The 20,859-nt window shown below is 51.0% G+C and overlaps 1 protein-coding gene across 13 annotated transcripts in view; it reads left to right on the forward strand.

The window, feature by feature from the left end:
* Positions 1-20,859, forward strand: part of MCF2L (MCF.2 cell line derived transforming sequence like) — a 176,210-nt gene that overhangs the window by 136,334 nt on the left and 19,017 nt on the right. For 11 of the 13 annotated variants that reach the window (XM_059685149.1, XM_059685146.1, XM_059685147.1 and 8 more), the window contains 10 exons: positions 1,488-1,578; positions 9,718-9,837; positions 11,564-11,680; positions 12,226-12,375; positions 13,329-13,453; positions 14,741-14,855; positions 18,262-18,381; positions 18,644-18,835; positions 19,336-19,527; positions 20,147-20,306. In XM_059685149.1, the coding sequence (XP_059541132.1) occupies positions 1,488-1,578; positions 9,718-9,837; positions 11,564-11,680; positions 12,226-12,375; positions 13,329-13,453; positions 14,741-14,855; positions 18,262-18,381; positions 18,644-18,835; positions 19,336-19,527; positions 20,147-20,306 (1,382 nt within the window). Of the gene's footprint in view, positions 1-759; positions 1,092-1,487; positions 1,579-9,717; positions 9,838-11,563; positions 11,681-12,225; positions 12,376-13,328; positions 13,454-14,740; positions 14,856-18,261; positions 18,382-18,643; positions 18,836-19,335; positions 19,528-20,146; positions 20,307-20,859 lie in introns of those variants that run through there. The other 2 variants (XM_059685158.1, XM_059685159.1) reach the window with 2 other exon arrangements.

The following is a 20,859-nucleotide window of genomic DNA, read 5'->3' on the forward strand; positions in this document are numbered from 1 at the left end:
TTTTAGTGCGGTGGCTGGCCAGTAGCAACCCCGAAGAACAAAAGGAGGGTCCGGGCACAGAACTAGGGTCTCTGTTCCATCTCAATGTCCTACCTTAGCAGCCCAGCCCGAATCAGGCAAGTCGCCCGGCCATCTGTGTTGAGCCCTTGCTGTTGGGGTACAGTGGGGAGCAAGACCGCTGTGAATCTAGGTTCCTGGCACTGAGACTTGAGTGATACACAAACAAAACAACAACAAAACCTTGCTTCCGTAAGAACTGAGCCAGCTCAGGAGTTCTGCGTGGAGCGCCCTGTACAGTGTGAAACACAATCACTGCCTTCTCGCTGTGCGCGCGCGTGAGCCCTGATAGCAGAAGCGGACAGGCTATTCTGAATGAAAGCGGGTGAGGACTTGCACACTCACCAAGGCCTCAGCTGTTGTTGACCCAGATTCCTATACCCGGAGCCCTTCGTCCTCCAGTGGGGATAAGAGCCCAGAATCCACAGCCCACGCCCACCCAGGTGTGCATTCTGTGTCACTGTCGCCGTCATTCCATCCGAGGGCCGGGGAGGATTTGGGATAGGACAGCTCTGGCTTTATTCCGTGGCGTTTACAGCAGGCTTTCACACACTGCAGAACTTCTGTTTGTTGCATGTCATTCTGACTTGCATTTCAAACCACGAGTGGCTCCCTTCGGTTCAGAGGCTTGGAAGTTAGCGCTTCCACTCGGTGCCCCGGCCTGCCCTCCTCTCGCTCCCGCGTGGATTGGCTGGCAGTGGCCGCTGCTGGCATTGCACCATTGGCTCGGCTGTGGGATGCACCGGCGGAGGAGGCCTCCTGGTTTCTACACTGTGACTCAGGCTCCTGTGCTGGGCTAAGTCAGGACGGAGGTTGTCACTCCACAGCGGCTCAGTGTTATCTCTGCCACAGATGTTGCTGTTGCAAGGAGCCCTGTCTCCTCTCCCGTTTCCACCAGATGCTCCTGAGCCTTCGGGTGCCTGGGGGCTTCTCTCCCGTGGTTGCAGCAGTGCCACCAAGAGCAATTCTCTAACGTGGGCGAGCACGAGGACCTCAGCTGCCAGGACTCGTGTAACATGTGGATCTTACAATGTGTCCTGGAGGATTTAGCCAGCTGGTCAACCCAGCAAAGAAAATGACTCGGCGCTTACTGTGGAACAAAAACTGAATAAGCTCCAGGAAGGATAGGTTCTGCCTGGATCTTTGCCTTGCGAGATGGTTGTTGTGAGGTTGGGAAATAAACGAAACACAGAAAATATTGGTGCGTCTTTAGATAAGAGCAAGTCCTGGAAATTGCCCGGACGAGACTCATGGAAATGCTGCAGTCTGCTCAGACGCCTACTTGGCACGCGTTTTACCTTGCAGCGCGGACGTGGCATAAGGATCCTGGGAGGAATCGTTTTATCATTAGATTTTCTTAGAGATTACGCGAAAGCCCGTCTCCCTGCTGCACACGTTAATTGCAGATATTTCTCTCCCCCTCGTTTCAGCTTGCAAGATGCTGGCATCGGATTCATCCTGGTCATAGACCGAAGGCAGGACAAATGGACCTCCGTGAAGGCGTCAGTCCTGCGAATAGCAGTAAGTGTCAGCGCCCCAGCTCTGTGACGTCCCACCTGCTCTTCTCCTGGGCTTGGGGACAGCAGCGTTTCTCTCCTGGTGACCCTTCTGCCTGGGTGGCAGTGTGGGTTCTAGCTGTCACTGTGGTGCAGCACCGAGGCGTACAGCCAGCTCAGAGCACCGCCCGGGTGGCCTGAGGCCTGGAGCCCCACCTCCTTGACTTCAACAATTGCTAAGGCGTGTGTGTGTGTGTGCATGTGTGTGTATGCACACGTGTGTGTGTGTGTGTGTGTGTGTGTGTGTTCTCAAATGGGTTAACTCTTAGGGGGCCTGTTTTAATTAGAAAACAATTCCACCAGCTGGCTTATTTCTGACCATTGAGTATGTGAGCTGCCCAGGATTGACTGTGTAATCATTCTTTAATAGAGCACAGAGTCCTGAGTAACAGGGCACTGCGTGTGTCTTCAGGCCAGAAGTTTTAACTATATCGAATAGCTTCTTCTAAGTGACTTCTCCTTTCCAGTGGACTGTGTATTCCATAGTTTTACGACTGACTCAGATGCCTGTGTCTTTCTTGGGAACCCCATCCTGCACTTGGTAACCCTCGCTGCCAAGGAATTTATCTTTACATCCATGGAGCTGTTTTGCAGCCTGTGTGCCGCCCTCCAGGACAGAGCAGCTGGTCTGTGTCTGTGGCTGTGTTTAGCTTGCCGTGATTATTTAGGAGGGAAGAGTTAAGTCAGCAGGGAGCCCTGAATCTTAATCTTGCCAGTAGCTTCCACCCCCGCTCACGATCTCCACTGTGGAGCACTGCTCACCACACTGGGTTCCACCCACGCTCGCCTCCCAGCCGCCAAAGGACCGAAAAGCGATTGTTGGCAAGCAGGGTGACCCAGAGCGACTTGGCCGGGTCTCCCTGGGCGGTGATGGCTCCACTGCTCCCAAGCGTTTCTTAAAAACCTAATGCCCGGCAGAGTGAAATTCTCCTCCCATCTTGTTCTGGGCCTTGCGTTCAGCCATCTTTGGTTCTTGGCCTCAGAGAGGCTGCTGTGGTGGGCTTCTGGGTAGAGTGGAAGAATCGACTCCTTCCTTACATTCTGCCTCATTATTTCATCTTAACGATGATTAAAGGTTCGGAGTCTGCTCCGGCTCCTACAGTTCACATCGTTTTGGGGCAAGCCTGCTCTTTACTACTGGATCCCACCTGTGTCTTTGGGATAAAGCGTCTCCCTGCACCGCCCCAGGTGTCCCCTGCCCAGGCCCCCCCTAGCACACACTTCCCATGACCTCATTTATCTGAAACAGATCAAAACACTTCAGAGCACTTCCAAAGACGTCAGTGTGTTGTATCAGCAATTTCCAAACTTTCTCATCGCATGGATCACATGAACTGCAGCACACCAAAAAATATATATTGTTTGCCGATCTGAAAAAAAATAGTTATAATTTTGATTCATTCACACCTATGCCTATTGTTGTGTTGGCTATTGTCAGTTTTTTATTTGATAATCTAAGGGAAAAGAGGTCAGCCCCCCTGACTAAATAGATATCATATGTTTTAAAAATTCTTGCAGCACACCGGTTGAAAAAAAAATCACTGTTATATAATCAGATTTCCTTTATTTCAAAATCCTCATAAACTTAGAGTACTCTTTTAAAAAAAGAAAAAGGATATTTTTATTGAATTCAGAGAGTAAGAGAGAAGGAGAGATAGAAACATCAATGATGAGGGAGAATCTTTGATCGGCTACCTGCTGCACGCCCCACACTAGGGATCGAGCCTGAAACCCAAGCATGTGCCCCGACCAGGAATCGAACCGTGACCTCCTGGTTCATAAGTAGATGCTCAACTACTGAGCCACACTGGCCGGGCACAAAGTACTTTTGAAATGCCAACGTGGTCACGGGCGTGCCCTGTGGGTCCAGGCCTCTCGTCCTTGCTGGATAGTGCTTCTCTGCGCCTCTGCACACGGGCATCTCCCTGGAACACCCTCACCCCGAGCACCACGTGGCTTCGCATCCTTCCACACCCCCTCGCCCAGCCCCCAGCAGAGCAGCACTGCCCTGGGAGTCTCCTGCCTTTTCTCTACTTGATGGAAGTTCACAGTCATTCTGTGTTTGCACATCACGGCTTCCTTGAGGTCAAGGCCAAGCCCCGTCCATCCCCCATGGCTGGGCACCCAGCCCAAGCCCCATGTGAGGCAGGTTCGCCATAAATATCTCTCAAGTTAATCGGTTGTTCCTGGTTAGAAGCAAGGAGCATCCTAAATGCAGGGTTGCTTTTAAAAACAAAACAGATAAATTGGGGGATGGGGTGAGTAATCCTTCAGATCACCCTACAATTCAGCAGTGTGGTCTGGGCCAGCTGCCGGAGCTGTCACAGCCAAGCTCATACCAAGTTTTATTCATCATCCAGCTTATAATCAGATTGATTGCTGAAACAAGCTGGCTCATCTTTAAAACTTTGTTTTGTGAAAAATCACAGCTAAAAAGTTGGTGATTGAGATTTTAGGTTTGCACTGATTCTTACACAGTAAAAATATACATGTGGCTTTTTTTTCTATCCTTTTTCCTGTAAGTCACAGAGTTCCCCAGTACTGGTTTGGAAATCCCAGAAATCAGCATTTTTCTAGCAGAGTTGTCAAAGATTCTCTTTGCACTCTGATGCTTCTTGTTATAAAAAAATTACTGATATCAATGCGAAAAATTCTATTAATGTATTGAACACATTTGTGAAAACCCTGTTCTGTGCCTGGAACGTGGTGTTGGGGATATAAGGGGAGAATGAGCAAGAAATATACACCCAAGCAGGGTGCAGACAGCTGACAGACATTGTGGTCAGAGTTATGCCTAGAGCAGCGATGGCGAACCTATGACACGCGTGTCAGAGGTGACACGCGAACTCATTGTTTTTGGTTGATTTTTCTTTGTTAAATGGCATTTAAATATATAAAATAAATATCAAAAATATAAATCTTTGTTTTACTATGGTTGCAAAGATCAAAAAATTTCTATAGGTGACACAGCACCAGAGTTAAGTTAGGGTTTTTCAAAATGCTGACACGCCGAGCTCAAGAGGTTCGCCATCACTGGCCTAGAGACACCAGAAAAATATATAGGGGTGCCTGAGACAGCACAGGCCACAGGGGTGGGCAGGACGCTACGAGCCAAGCCCTGCTGCCTTCCTTGAGCATGCGTCCACCTCTGAGCCAGGGTGTCGATCTGATCTCTTCCATGGCTCTGTGGTGGGACCAGGAGGTGGGAGACAGAACTGGCGCCAGAGCTGGTACTCAAGCTGCCACCTTTAGCCAGCCTATACTACTAACCAAGGGGGCTCTGGGAAAACAACCACCCAGCACCCGCTAGGCCAGCGCCCTCGGGAGGAATCGGCACATGGGCGGCTCCAGGGTACACAATTCCACCAGGGCACCTGGCCAGCTGCAGGTGCCACAGAAGCAAGTCGGTGGCAGCGGCTCTACTCATCTCCAAGTGTGTCTGGACCCCCGGTTGAGGCTCAGCCCTTACATAGCACCACGTAGTTCAGGGCTCTTTTTTGCCACCATGTGTACTGTCTCCTGAGCTGAGCTTTCCTTAATTTGGGGTGTTCGTTTTCCTTTCTTGGATGCCTTCAGCTTGGCTTGGAAGAGAAGAATAAGGCATTGGAGGAGCCAACGTCTAATGTTCCTAAAATCAGACTTGCTGTGCCTCCATCCAAAACAGAGCCTTCATCGGCTCTCATGGGCATTGGGGGCAATGGGTGCTCTGACCTGGCACAGGTCATGATCTCTACCGGTGGACACAAGCAGAAACAAGACTCGAAGCTGAGAATTCAAGCATCACTCTTTGTTTGTCTAACAGTTGGTTCAAAGTTTGGACTGTCTTGGGATAAATGCCTCTCTGATAAAAATACCAGGGTGTGTCTTCTAGGATTCCACTCCAAGTTTGAACCCACTGTTACTACATCTGCGTGCGAAGAGTGAGTGTGTGTGTGTGTGTGTGTGTGTGTGTGTGGTGTTAGCATGGGGGAGGGTTGTAATGGAGTGTACATATTTAAGTTTAGAGCTAGCCTAATTCGGCTCAATCTATGTCCTAGAGCAGTGATGGCGAACCTATGACACGCGTGTCAGAGGTGACACGCGAACTCATTTTTTTGGTTGATTTTTCTTTGTTAAATGGCATTTAAATATATAAAACAAATGTCAAAAATATGTCTTTGTTTTACTATGGCTGCAAATATCAAAAAAATTCTATATGTGACACAGCACCAGAGTTAAGTTAGGGTTTTTCAACATGCTGACACGCTGAGCTCAAAAGGTTCGCCATCACTGTCCTAGAGCATGCCACTGAAGGAAATTGCAGTTCAGGTCGTTGCAGTCCGCGTGGGGAGAACTCGGGGTTTTGCCTGTAAAGCCGATGCCATCTGTGTGTGCACAAAGTGTCTGAGGGACCCAGGAATTTCAGGGCATTCAGTAAATACGCTGTATGTGGTAAAATAATATTATGTTAAACAGTGTTACTGAATGCCTACTGCGTGCCAGTTCCCGGAGGTCTAAGCACAGGTGGTGATGCCAGGGGAGGGCAGGGTGTGGGCAGAGGCGCTGCTGGTCCCAGGAGAGCGGGCAGCCCAGGCGTCCCGATGTTGAGAGTATTTGGTGGAACAACTGTCCTTCCTTCAGAGATTGCCCCCCTCCTACTCATTTTTCATTAAAATGTCCTTTCCTTAATGGTGTTTATGACCGTCTCAGCCGTACTCACCGGGGGCTGGTCTTAGATGCCCCATCCGGTAGGCTCGCACCTAGACCTCCCCAGCAGCAGCCCCTGCGGCCGGAGGTCTCTGCTCACAAATAGCTTTTCTGATTCAGTCTCTGGGTTTTTCATCTCCTCACACTGAGATCCAAGCTTCCAGCTTCATGTTTATCACACAAACTTGTGTTCCTTGTTTGGCTACTAGGAGACAAATGTCATTGGTCAGGCTTCAGCTGCTCCACTTGAAATTAAACATCTCGCGTCAGGCTGGATAGCTGTGGCTTTGGGCACAAGCTAGGGCAGTGACTTGAACTTGGGGAGGATTTCAGACAGCGTTCCCCCAAGCACCAGGGTTCCGCGGAACTTCTTCATCCATTGGCTCCAGTTGCGTTTGCCTCTTCGTTTAGTAAGTACCTAAGAATATGAATTCAGAAGCCAGTTGAGTCCTCTTCATCTATCCCCAAATTGCACATGTAGAGTCATCACATCCTATGTGTTCCTAAGTCAGTCAAGGTCAGCCCCTGAAAACAAACAATATTGCTTTCATATGACACAGGGACCTTATTGTAATCATTTTCTGATTGCTTGATTCATGAGTGAGTTGCAACAAGATGTTATATTATAGCCTCCATCCCAAATCCTCCATCTAGTTACCTTTATGTTTTTAAAATAAAGTTTGATTTTCTCCCAGATGGCTTTTAGTACATATGGTTGGCTCCAACCCAGAGAAAATTTAATTTACTGTTGTTTGTATTCAAATATTGTTTGTGTATGTCACTAAGCCTTCTCACTTGGCTAGGATCTTACAACTACTCTCTTTAATATAAAGATTCAACAGCTTAAAGAAATGGAAACACTAAAGCAAGAAAAGGGGGAGAATGAACCGGTTTTCACGTAGACAGTCACCTCCAGCCACAGGCTCAGCAAGCCCAGTGTCTCCTCCCAGGACGGGCGAGCGAGGCCCACTGCCGGTGGCTTTCCTCGCCGCCTGAGCTGAGTTCATCTACGGGAAATCGCTGGAGGACCAGGGCACAGCTTTATCCGATGCATTCAAACCTGTACTTACGGAGCACATCTGCCCTGAGGTGTGAATTAGGGCGGCAAAAGCAACATTGAAATTTAGAGAAGCGTGACTCGCTGTCGCCTCTAGAAAGAGACTGTGGTCAGGATGTCTTCCTTAAAGAGTGGTGGCCAGTTTCACAAATGATGGTGACAGGTTTGCACGTCCTCCTGTTGCTAAATGGCCCGGAATCTGCCCTCGGGCTGCCCACTCTCCACGTGGTTCTCTGAGTTGTCTTTTCCGCTCGAAGGAGTCGAACTCAGTGAGCATTGGCGGGGTCAGCAGGGCAGCACAGTGGAGAGGTCACGGCTCGCTGGGGTGCTTATTCACAGGCCCCTCCTGAGCTGCGGGTCCCGTGGTGAATGTGGGTGGCTGTGCCAGGCACCTCCAGCGGCTGGGCAGATGGCACCTTGTGACAGCTCCCCTGCTGGCCCACAGGGCTGCAAACACATAGCGAGCGCCTGCTAAGGTGCTGGCGACCGAGGACACATGGTCCCCGTCACCCGGGCTATGGCGGTGGTACGAAGACTCGCTGGGGAACCTGTGGGGAGGGTGTGTCTCAGGGCTGCAGGCAGGAAGGGTATGTGCTCCACACCCAACCCAGAGGCCGCCATCACTGGAGTCTTAGCGCTGCCCTCAAGGTTCCCAGATGGCAGTGGAGGTGCCCGGCAGGCACTGAAGGCCTTCAGGTGGGGCTCAAGGAGTGGCCGGGTCGCAGGCACAGCGTGGATGTCACCAGTAGGTGGGTGGCAGTGTTAACCCTGGATGGTGTAACCCGGGAATATCCGTAGGTGCCGTGGGTTCTGGTGTGCCGATGGGCCGCCCCGCAGGTCCCTGGCTTAGGGTCTTCTGCCAGCCCTGCTTAGATGAGCATGGATGTTAGAGGTGGGCCAGGATGACCTTTGAGCCAAGGTATCTGTTTCAGGCCTTGGGGCTGTGTCATTCTGTTCGTGTATTACAGTGATGGCGAACCTATGACACCTATGACAAAGAAAAATCAACCAAAAAAATGAGTTCGCGTGTCACCTCTGACACGCGAACTCATTTTTTTGGTTGATTTTTCTTTGTTAAATGGCAATGAAATATATAAAACAAATATCGAAAATATAAGTCTTTGTTTTACTATGGTTGCAAATATCAAGAAATTTCTATATGTGACACGGCACCAGAGTTAAGTTAGGGTTTTTCAAAATGCTAGCACGCCGAGCTCAAAAGGTTCGCCATCACTGGTGTATTGTATTTTAGGTGCCTGTAGCCTGGTTATCCAGAAATTGAACTCACTTGCTTCAGAATTTCTTGTTTTAGTAATGGGATCTCCCTGGATTTCAGCGTCTGGAAGTCATCTGGCGTCTAGAATAGCCTTTTACTATGTGTCTGTCATCGCCACGATTTTGAGCGCTTCGTGTGAGCACTGTGCTAAACTCTGCGTGTGCATTAAGTCACTTAACCCTCAGGAGTGCAGTGAGGAAGGCACTCTGTTACCTCTGCTTCAAAATGGGGAAACTGAGGCACGGGGAGGCTAAGTAACTTGCCCAAGGCCAGGTACCTGGTAAGCAAAGCTGGTAGCTGAACACATTCACATAATTGTATCTAAGAGTGTGGTGCACACGCTTATTTTTATCTTCCCTTCAGCTGTGTGTGTGTGTGTGTGTGTGTGTGTGCGCACGCACGTATGGCTTCATTTCTGTTTGACAAGTATAGTTCCCTGGGGCTGTCAAAACAAAGTTCCGGGACTGGATGGTTTAAACAACAGAACTTTATTACCTCACAGTCTGGAGGCCGGAAGTTCAAGGTCAAGGCAGGGCTGGTTCCCTTTGTGGCCGCGGGGAGAACGTATTCCACCCTCTCCCCCAGCTTCTGGGGTAGCTGGTGATCTTTGGTGACCCCTGGCCCGTAGACCCATCCCCCATCTCTGCCTTCATCTTCACATGGCATTCTCCCGGTGGGTTTTGTGTCCAAATTTCCCATTTTCACGAGTCATTGTGTTGGAGGCCCATGCTGATATCTTATTTTAGCTTAACTGCCTCTGTAAAGACCCCATCGCCAAATATGATCACATTATAAGGCATTGGGGGTTTGGTCTTCAACATCTGAACTTCAGAGGACACAATTCAGTCTGTAACAAGCTTTTGACTTTCTCGTTTGTAAGTAACATCAAGCAGTGTGACTTTTCCCCTTTTCTCTTAAGAGGTGGTGATGCCTCTGATGGAGTCCAGTGTCTATAACCTTTGTTGTGTTGGAAACACCTGGACCAGGTCTTCCCCGTCCGGCCTGTGCAGTTAGCCGCAGGTGTGTGGGACCCCTCCGTCAGCTACAGGGGTCCACCAGCGATCCACGCCCTCTGTTCCCTGCAGGCATCCTTCCCGGCAAACCTCCAGCTCGTCCTTGTCCTGCGACCAACAGGATTTTTCCAAAGGACTCTCTCTGACCTCGCTTTCAAATTCAACAGAGATGACTTTAAGATGAAGGTTCCAGTAAGTACACCCGGCTTTAGCTCCGTAGGCAGAACTAAACGTAATTGCATTCTTGGCCCATCTATGATAATCGAAATTCTCAAGGTGCTAACCTCAGTGCTGTGAGCATAACTAAAGCCCCAAACGACTCAGGCGGAAATTGTACTTCCTCTTATGCAACCAGGAGCAGTATGATCCTTCATTCCCACCTGCCACTCTGCACCCCTGGGGTGACTGTGCAAAGCATGGCCTTGGATGGGCCACCTTCAAAGGACTGGCATTTCATCAGAGCCATGAGTCTAGAATGTTCTTATAGCAAGTCAAGCTGAAGAACAAGGGAGCCCAGGGGACAAGAGAGGGCCCAGGGAAGTGGGTGCAAGCATCCCTCATGCCTGCAGAGGGTGGGGGCTGTAGGCCTTGGCCCTGCAGGCAAATCCTTTCCTCATCTCTTCACTCCAGCTCACATCAGCCAAATTAGTGAGTTGGCAAAATCAGATTTCACAAAGAGAAAATGGAGTCATCTCTGCTGAGAACTGTTTTCTACTTTAAGTGGACATTTTAGCTTACTTTATAAAATGAAGATCATGCGCCCTAGCCGGTTTGGCTCAGTGGATAGAGCGTACACCTGCAGACTGAAGGGTCCCGGGTTCGATTCCAGTCAAAGGCATGTACCTCAGTTGCAGGCTCATCACGTGAGGGAGGCGATCAATAGATGTGTTTCTCTCACATCAGTGTTTCTCTCTCCCTGTCTCTCCCCCTCCCTTCCACTCTGTCTAAAATTCAATGGGAAAATTATCCTTGGGTGAAGATTAAAATTTAAAAAAAGGTCATGCTTCAATCAAAAGACCTCCACATTGGCACTGTTGACGTTTGGGCAGGATTGTTCTCTGTGGTGGGGCTGACCTATGCATGATTTTACCCCTACCCTCCGCCCACCAAATGCCAGCACCACCCTCCCTACCCCCCAAACGTTGTGACAATCAAAAATGTCTCCAGACATTGTCAAGTGTCCCCTGAGGGACAGAATCGCGGGGGGAGGGGGGGTGCGAGGACCGCTGCTTTAAACTAATACAGCATTTAATAATACATGAGGTGGTTTCAAATCACATTTGGGCTAAACCTCTCCAGACCTGTTTTGTCGTATCTGTGTGACAGCTTACAAAGCAAAGGCTATATTTTCATCCAGAACTCATGGGCAGAATGACCTCAGAAAGGACAAAAAAACACATTAAAGCAATAAAACAAGTGTCCCGTGTGGAAGAGCTTGCTTGGTCACCACAACCGTGTGGTCCCCCGTCAAGGCCATCGTGCAGGTAAAGGGCACTGAACTGGGTCTGAACCTGCAGTGACCTCACAGCCTGTCAGCAGAAACGAAGACCAAATGGTTTTCTTTAGAGTCCGAGCTACGTCCAGTTACCATGCTGAGCTCACCTGGCCGGAGGAGCATCTGCGCTTTCCATGTGCCTGATGTCCATGCCAAGCCCAGCTAGGTCAAGGGTTTGCCACCCTTCAGTGGCTGTCATCTGGTGCGATTAGTCATCCTGTACCCATTTCATGAATGGGGAAGCTGAGACACAGGGAAAATAAGCGACTTGCCTCCAGTTAACCAGCCGGTTAGTGGTAGAGCTGGGATTGAAAGCCAGGCCCAAAGCCAGTGACTTCGGTCAACAGGGCCACCAGCAAGAAAACGTTTCCTGACCGTCTGCTGGGCGTTCTGTGTCTGGAGGCGGTTTCCTTTCTCCTCCAGGTCATAATGCTGAGCTCAGTACCAGAATTACACGGTTACATCGACAAGTCCCAGTTGACCGAGGACCTGGGCGGGACCCTGGATTACTGCCACACCAGGTGGTTGTGTCACCGCACGGTGAGTCTTTCCGGCACTCTCCCGTGGATGTGGGCTGCGGGCTGTGGCTCGCAATAATCCCCGGTGAAACCCTTAGAATTGCTTTTGCCTTTCGATGCTGCCTTTTCCAAAGACATGTTCCTGTGAAAACCCAAGTTTTCTCCCCAAGAATGAGGAGATGGTCTCAGTGGACCTTAGTCATCCAAAGAAATAACATGAGTAATAAGTTCGGGCGTGGCTTTCTCTGGGCTCAGAGACTGAAAAGAAAGAGAGAAAAGCCCCAGATTGTTGTGGATTGCGGCACTCACACCTCTCTCAACAAGGAGAGAGACCCTGAGCCTAGAATGACTCTCGCTGATGAAAGCCTATGTAAGGCGTGTCTGGTATGTGTCTGAAGAGGCCGTGAGGCTAAGAACCAGCGGGAAGGTATTTACTCTACGCAGACCAGGCTTGCCGTGGCCCCGTCCCCATGAAGATGTCCCGGCCGGTCCTCGGGGGCGCTTTGCAGGCAGCAGGAGGGTGCGGTGCGTGCAAAGCTTTGTGATGGTGTTCTCCCTCTTCCCAAGGCCATCGAAAGTTTCGCCCTCATGGTTAAGCAGACGGCCCAGATGCTGCAGTCCTTCGGGACCGAGCTGGCCGAAACGGAGCTGCCCAACGACGTCCAATCGACGAGCTCGGTGCTCTGTGCACACACGGAGAAGAAAGACAAAGCAAAGGTATGTGCGGTTTCGGGGGCGGCGGGGGGAGGGTAATGAGGGGCTTTCTGTCGGAGTGTGAGATGGTGGAGTAGAAGGAGCCGATGCCGGCATTAGGTAAGACAGAATCAAAGGGTTTTCTAAGATGCCTTTTGCTGCTCATGAGCCGGGTAACCTCTGTGATGGGAACTGAAATGTGCTCCTTTTTAAAAGCAGCATAAACCAGTGCTGTAGGTGGAGGCACCTGGGGGTTGGCCTGTGAACTCTGACTGAAGCAAGGCATGGGAGGTGGCTTCTCGCTGACCCAGCTCCTGAGCTGCCTTGCAGCTGGGCCCTCCATCGAGGTGTTGCTGTTGCTTTTTAGTAAACCAAGACAGGAATTCTGTCCCCAGGGGCCCATAGGCAGCCGGTGGAGGAGATGTGGGCTGACTCAGAGAGGCTGACATTCCTCAAGCAGCCACTGTACTCACATACTTACTGTCACTTCCTGGGTAAATGCTCTGAGGGAGAGGTGCTCCCTGAGTCTGCCGCGTCCTGCCCGACCTGCACATTGCAGGCTGTGCATCAGCGGTGCCCATGACCTGCTGGTGGTGCCCTCCGGGGTATCCCCGCCCACGCCAAGAGAACCCCTCGCTCCCTTTCACCCCTGGCAGCGGGGATGGCTGCAGAAGCAGCACCTAGAGGTACAGTGTCCTGTTACTCCCCTACTTTATCCTGCTGCCCCTGAGTGACCCGTAACCCTAGCTCTGCCCTGGTTGCAGCAGGAGGAGTCTCCCCGACACCCGCCTGCTTCCCCCGTGAGTGAGCGGTCAGCACAGAGGGTAGGAAGACTTCGCTGTGGCTGGTGCTGTGCCCACCGTGCTCACTCCCCTCACGGGGGCGATGCCCCACAAAGCCCACCGCTGTCTCCAGCCTGGTCAGAGTCCCGGGGAGTGGGTGGGCCTGGGGTGCGAGGTGCCGTGCTCTTCCCGCAGGAGGACATGAGGCTGGCGCTGGACGAGGGGCAGAGCATCCTGGAGAGCATCAGGGAGCCTCTGTCCAAGAGCCCGGAGCAGAGCCTGAACCAGGACCAGCTGGACAACCAGACCACCGTGCAGAGGTGAGGCCTCGGGCTGCGGGCCTTTCAGGTGCACGGCCGCTGTGACAGCGAGAGGCTGCAGGCTGAGGACAGAGGGACAGACAGGCAGGAGCAGAGGCCCCATCTGTGCTGCCTCGTCGTCTCTCAGAGCCTGGTTTCCTCGTCCCAAGGGGAAGCAAGGGCACCTCAGAATCCTTCCTGCTGAAATGCCTTTCTCCCAAATCCCAAAGAAAACAGCTTTCCTGGGAGGAGATTTCTTAGTGCAGTCGCCCTTTTTCATAGGCGTGGAGGGTCCTTTAAGGGACAACAGTGGGGACAGAGCTGTCAGGCTTGGCGATCTGCTCTCAGTCGCTTTCCTGTCCTGTTTCGCACCTGAGGCTCCGCTTGCTCCCAGGTAGGAAAGCAGCCTCAGGCCTCTCAGCTCCTCTTTCAGGGAAAGGGGGTGATTGTCCTTGTCCCCGTTGGTGTCCAGCTGCGAGACAAAACACAAGGTAGAGTGTCTAGCTAACATCGTGCGCTGCTCTGCCATGTCCACACACCACGCGCCTCCTCCCAGTCTGTGCTCTTGGCCCCGAAAGCCAGGCCAGCAATGAGGCCCCATCGCCTTGTTCAGGGACAGGCTGGGGACAGGTGCAGAGCAGCTGGACAAACCCAGGCCTGGACCCTGGCCGATGTTTTCAACTCTTAACCTGGGTTCCCTCCTCGTGGCCGAAGTGCACACACCGAGCAGGTGTTCTGTGCCGGGGACACAGAGTGGGCCCTGGGACACGAGGGAAGCCTGTGTAGATGTCCTCAATGTCATGAACGGAGGAGGTTGGAGCACACTGCTAATTCCCCCAGACTCGGTTTCCTCATCTATACAATGAGGCCAGCCTGAGCACCTGACGGGTGGGTGTGGGATCAAATTGGTGCACACTTGTCCAGCACAGTGTCTGGAGCACAGGGGTTCTCAGAGTTGGGAGTCATGACAGTAAGTGGCAGCAGCACTTCTTCACCCACACGTGCAGCTTACTGTTTTCTTAACCCCAGAATCAAAGTGGTAAATAATGACCCCAGACCTTTACCATCTCGACCTTGTAAAAATCAACAAACTCCGCTCAGCCAGCTGCCCTCCCTCTCAAGTCAGTGGGCCCTGCAGAAAGCCCTCCCTCCTAAACCTGTGCTTTAGTGCACAGCTAAGAGGAGGTGAGCGTGTTAAGAAGGCTGCTGGGAGGCTGAGCCCTCCACCCCTGCTTCACGTTGCGGGGGGCAATTCTTCCTTCCTCCACGGGTCACTCCAGCCAGCACAAGTGCCTTCCTCTTTCCTAGGCTCCTGGCCCAGCTGAATGAAACTGAGGCTGCCTTTGATGAGTTTTGGGCAAAGCATCAGCAAAAACTCGAACAGTGTCTGCAGCTCCGGCATTTCGAGCAGGATTTCCGAGAGGTGAGTGGCCCAGAGCCTGGAGAGAACCTGTAGGTGGGCTCCTGGTGTTCTGGCTGCAGGAAGCCAGGAAGTGGCCTGGATCCCCTGGATGCCCAGAGCTGGGTACCCAGTTGACTATGGTTCAATGCGGAATAGTCTCTGTTAGCCACATGGAGCCCCAAGATCAAGTTGAAGTCAACCTTAGAGTATGTGATTGATGAGTAAATCATTATATGCAAAGGTTGTGCAAAATATGTTCATTGGCATGTTCTTCTGCATTATTTGTTCATTAGTCAAGCAAACTTCATTCTCCCTTTATGGTCATTTGTATGTTCTTTTCTCCAACATGTGCCTACTGTGTGCCTGGCAGGGCCCTGTGCATACACCTTGGATTCAGTGTGACAGGGCTATAATAGAAGTGATGTGCCATCATTGTGTTAGATCGTTAGAGATGGCCACCTCATTGGAAGCCTGTTAATCATTTATTTGTGCAGAATACGTATACAGTTCCCTGTGGTCTGGTCCTGAAGCAACGAAGGAATATAAAACGGTAAAGCCATAGCAACAATGTAGACCCAGGGCAGCATCCTTCCTGTCCTCAGGAAACCTCTGGTCAAGGAGGGATCATAAATATACAGGAAATAGGTAGCCACGTCAAGTTCAGTGACCAAGCTGTTGTGAGGCCGTGTCTACATGCAGATGAGGAGGACCAGTGACGGTTCTATGGGGACCGTCCTCCCATTGTAGTCCTCCCCAAGGAGTCATGAGCATCACTTTCCAGAAGAGGTGCGACCTAGTCCAGCAATCTTCACTGAGCACTGTTCAGGTGGGCAGTGCTCGAACTCGGGACAGCAAGGTGAGGCAGTGTCACTGACTCAGACCGGAGATGTCACACTGGCCAGTGGGAACAGCACCCCTGGAGAAGATCATTCCTTCCTTGTTTCTTTGGGAACTGAGGAAGGCTCTCAGACAACCACACCTTTTATTTGAAGACTAGAGGCCCGGTGCACGAAAAATTGTGCACTCGGAATGGGGGGGGGCGGTGTCCCTCAGCCTGGCCTGTGCCCTCTTGCAGACCAGGAGCCCTCGGGGGATGTCCAGGGAGCAGGCCTAACCCGCAGTCTGGCCTCCCTCTGCAGGAGGCGACCCACAGCACCCACCTTGGCTGGCCTGGTGCCGCCTGCTCACCAGCCCTGCCCCCTGTTTGGTAGATTTGCATATTAGGCTTTTATTATTTAGGATAATTGTAGCTTCAAGTGCTGTTGTCAGAAATAAAATCAAAGAGATGCCATGTACCCTTCACCCAATTTTCCTAACTGGTGACATCTTCCCAAACTAAAACGCAGGATCACAGCCAGGATACTGACCCTGACACAGTCTACACACAGGTCATTCCATCCCCACAAGGATGCCCATGTTGCCCTTTCATAGACACACACCCCCCTCCTCCTTCTACCCCCTCCTGAACCCCTGGCAACCACTCATCTCCATGTCCCTTGTTGTCATGAAAAATGTTCTATAAATGGGATTGTACCGCACGTAACCTTTGGGACTGGCTGTTTCCACACAGCATGATTCTCTGGAGATGCATCCAGGCTGTTCTGTGTAATAACAGTTTGTTTTTTGCTGTACGTTCATGTGCAGATCTTTGAGTGACCGTAAGTTGTCACATCTCTGAGATAAGTGTTCAGGAGTGCAATTGCTGGGTCATATGAGAGTTGCATGTTTAGTTTTTTGAGAAAATGCCAAATTGTTCCCAGGTGGCTGTACCATTTTACATTCCCATCAGCAGTGTCTGAGTGATCCAGTTTCTCCACATCCTCACCAGCAGTAGGGGTGGTATTATTTTTAATTATCTGTACATATTTTGATAGCTGTGTAGTGATATCTCAGTGTGGTTCTAGTTCGCAGTTTCCTAATGGCCGATGACCTTGAACATCTTCTGGTGTGCTTATGTCATCAGTATATCCTCTCCGGTGAAATGTCTCTATTTCTACTTCCCATTTTGTGTTTACTGTTGCGTTTTGAGAGTTCTGTACATACTTTAGATACTAGTCCTTTGTCAGACATGCGGTATGAAATTATTTTCTTCCAACTCATCACTTATTTTTGTATCCTCTTAGCAGAACTTTTCACAGAGCAAAGTTTTTTATTTTGATGAAGTCCAATTTATCAATTTTTCCTGTGAAGGACTGTACTTTTGGTGTCAATCCTAGATCCCAAATATATTCCCCTAAACTATTTTTCCTAAAAGATTATAATCTTACATGTAGGTCCATGACCCATTTCAAGTTGCTTTTTGTATGAGGTATGAGAATTAGGTCAAGGTTCATTTTTAAATCTCTGGATGTCCAGTTGCTCCCATAACATTGTTGAAAAGGTTGTCTTTTCTCCTTTCTCCATTGGATTGTTTTTCCACTTTTGTCAAAAATTAGTTGAGCATACTTGCTTGGGTCTATTTCTGGGTCTGTATTCTGCCCCTCCGTCAGTACATAGTCTTGATTACTGTACTATTATAATAACTCTAGAAGTTAGGTGGGTGAATATGCCCATGTTATTCTTCTTTTCCAAAGTGTTTAGCTATTTTCGTTCCTTTGCTTTTCCATGTAAATTTAAAATAATCTTGTCTTTATCTATAAAAAATGTCCTAGGGTTTTGATAGGAATTGTGTTAAACTTCCATTTGAGGGAGAATCAACATCTTAAATATGTTGAGTCTTTCAATCAATGAACATAATATGCCTCACCATTTTTTTTAGATTTTCTTAGACTTTTTTTTTTTTTATCAATGTTGTGTACCTTTCAGCATACCTGTGCAGTACATGTTTTGTTTGATTTATAGTTACAGCGTTTATTTTTTAAAGCCATTACAAATGTATTGTGTTTTTAGTTATGGAGTCTGTGTATTCATTGCTATATAGAGAAATACAATTGATTTGTGTATGTTTATCTTGTCTTCTGAAACTTTGCCAAACACACTCATTCTAGGCGTTGTTTTGTCCTCGCTGGGATTTTTACATACGTGATCAGGTCGCGTGCAAACAGGGACAGCTTGATCTCTCCCTTTCCCGTCTGTATGCCTTTTGTTTGTTTGTTTATATTTTTTAACTTTTCTTGCCTTATTGCACTGGCTAGAGCTGCCACCACTTCAAACAGCTGTGAGAATGGACATCTTTGCCTTGTTCCCAATCTTAGGGGGAAAGCATTGTTTTCACCAACATTATGGACATAATGTTGCCGGTAGAATCTTTGTAGATGCTTTTTATGAAATTGAGGAAGTTCCCCTCTAGTTCTGTTTTCCTTGGGGGAGATCTTGGTTTTCCCTCTCCTCCCCTCATTCCTGGTTTCGGTCATGTCTTCATGTCCTCTCCCTTCAGCTGTGGCTGTTCTGACTTGGGCCTGGGTCTCTCGCCCCTTCTCTGTTTCAGGTCAAGGCCGCCTTAGACGTGTTGGCTCAGAAGATAGCGACCTTCACGGACGTGGGCAACAGCCTGGCACACGTGGAGCACCTCCTGAAGGATCTTGCCAGCTTCGAGGAGAAGTCCAGCGTAAGGGACTGGGACGTGGGTGGGGGACAGGCTGGTGAAGCGCTTCTCACGGTGTCACCAGAGCTGCTTAGAAAGGCACAGGAAATGGCGATGTCGGCAGGTGGAGGGAAACTGCCTGGCCCACCCACCCCCAACCCCCAACCCCACATCCTACCTCCACCCCACCATCACCCCTACCCCCTCAATCCCTCAGAGAAAACAGCACCCTGCTTGCTTATAATGAACATAACCTGAGCTGTGTTTCTGGGACGGTTCTCTGCAGGCGGCCGTGGAGCGGGCTCGCGCCCTGTCCCTGGACGGGGAGCAGCTCATCGACAACAAGCACTACGCCGTGGACTCCATCCGCCCCAAGTGCCACGAGCTCCAGCACCTCTGCGACCAGCTTGCCGCCGAGGTCGTGCAGAGGAGGGGTCTGCTCAACAAGTCCCTGGAGCTGCACGGCCTCCTGGAGGCGGTAGGACCCTAACCCCACACCCTTGGTGGCGAACCTGCTCTTGGTCCCACGTGGGCAGCTCCCTCCACGTAGGATGCACCACAGTCTTGATTAGAAGCTGGCCCATGCCCTCCTGTCTGGATGTCTTTCTGGTGGTCATGTCCTGACACAGTTGTCTGTTCCCTAGAATTTACTTGCAACAACTAACGGTTTCTTTAAAAAGCCCAGAAACTTACCATCTAGCTAACTCACTGCACTTTGCCCCCCCCCGCCCCCCCGCCCCCCCCCCCCCCCCCCCCGTCTCTCTGTAAATGAGTCCCGTCCCGGGTGATTTGCTCAACGTTTTAGAGTGCTGCATTCCCTCCAGGGAGTCCTTTGGACATCGCAGCAGAGCTGGGATGGTGTAGTGCTGCAGATATTCCCAAAAACATAGTGGTCAGCGGACAGGCCCCAGCAAAGAGAGCCCAGACACAGCTGCTAACACAGCCTCTCTCTCCCTCTGCAACGCTTCCCGTGTCCAGTCCATGAAATGGTGCGATGAGGGGATTTACTTGCTGGCCTCGCAGCCTGTGGACAAGTGCCAATCCCAGGATGGTGCGGAGGCAGCCCTCCAAGAAATTGAGAAGTTTTTGGAGACCGGTGCAGAAAATAAGATCCAGGAGCTCAATAAAATTTACCAGGACTACGAACCCATCCTCACCCAAGACCTGATGGTATGCCAGTTCGGGCTTTTCTCCTGCGGCTCCCCTGTCCTGAATGGTGGGGAGTTACTCTATGTTCGAAAGACTCGTTTAATGAATTATTAGAGACGGTAGGCATTTGAGAGAGATGTCGAGTTGGGGGGAGGGGTCACCTGGCTCAACTATCCTTATGCAGGAATGATTGCACGCCTCCCTCAAGAGGTGATGATCCTTCCTCCTGTGGGGTCTCCCCTGCAAGAGGCATGTTCTTGATGACGTAGCCATTTCCCTGGGCCCTGCTTCCTGCATGCTCCTCTCAATATTGCACTGAAATAGGACTCCTCCTCTCTTGCAGCCAGCTGTACTCAGCCCACCCCTGGGGCAACCCACAAGTCTACTGCCCTTCCGTAGGCAGCCTTCATATGCCTGGAGGGGGATGCCGGTCCCTCACTCCACGGTGGGGTTGCCACCCTCCCAGGCCACAGCCAACAGGGCCAGTGCAGGATTGCTGGGTTGGCAATGGGCTCTGCGTCACGAGCGTTTAAACCAGAGGTCATGCTGAGGCCGAGTCTACACATGGTTGTTCTGTTTGTAAACTGCAGACACCGACGCTTTAGAGCATCCTGCTAACTAGTCTGTCCTACCCTGTCAGGAACACGTGCAGAAGGTCTTCCAGAAGCAAGAGAGTATGGAAGAGATGTTTCACCGGAGGCAGGCGAGCCTGAAGAAGCTGGCGGCCAAGCAGACGAGGCCCGTGCAGCCCGTGGCCCCCCGGCCAGAGGCGCTCACGAAGTCGCCCTGCCCCTCCCCAGGTAGATGCCGGCATGCCTCGTTCCTTCTGGGAATGCTTTCCTTCTGTCCCATGACTTATTTTATAAATAAAGTTTTATTGGCACTTGGCCCACTTCTTTGTGCTGCCTCCTTGCTCAGCACCGCAGAGCTGGTTGGTTGTGGTAAAGAGCATGCGGCCCTGAGTACTGGACTATCGACTGTCACAGGACTTTCCTGGGCCTATTTCCCCAGACTCTAGCCTCTCCCCACCCCCCCTGTCCTCAGTGCTGTTGCTAAAATAGTTTCCCCCGCATGGCTCCCACCTCAGCCCCAGAGCCTCCCTGTGCTGTCGATGCCTCAGCCGCATCAGCCGCCCCCGGCACCCGCAGCAGTGCCATGTCCTGAAGACTCCTTCCCATCCCTTCCTGGCCCCCAGAAACGCTCTTCCCCAGCAGCTGGGAGCTCCTGCTGGTTCCTTCAGGCCTTTGGCAAGTGTCCTAAGTTGGCGAGAGCCCTGGAGAGCTGGCTCCAGCCCCCAGGGTGTGGGCTCCAGAGGACGCCATTCTCTGGCCCGTTCGGAGGCCTCCTGGACAG

The sequence above is a fragment of the Myotis daubentonii genome, chromosome 2 (assembly GCF_963259705.1).
Source record: "Myotis daubentonii chromosome 2, mMyoDau2.1, whole genome shotgun sequence".
Classification (NCBI taxonomy): domain Eukaryota; kingdom Metazoa; phylum Chordata; class Mammalia; order Chiroptera; family Vespertilionidae; genus Myotis; species Myotis daubentonii.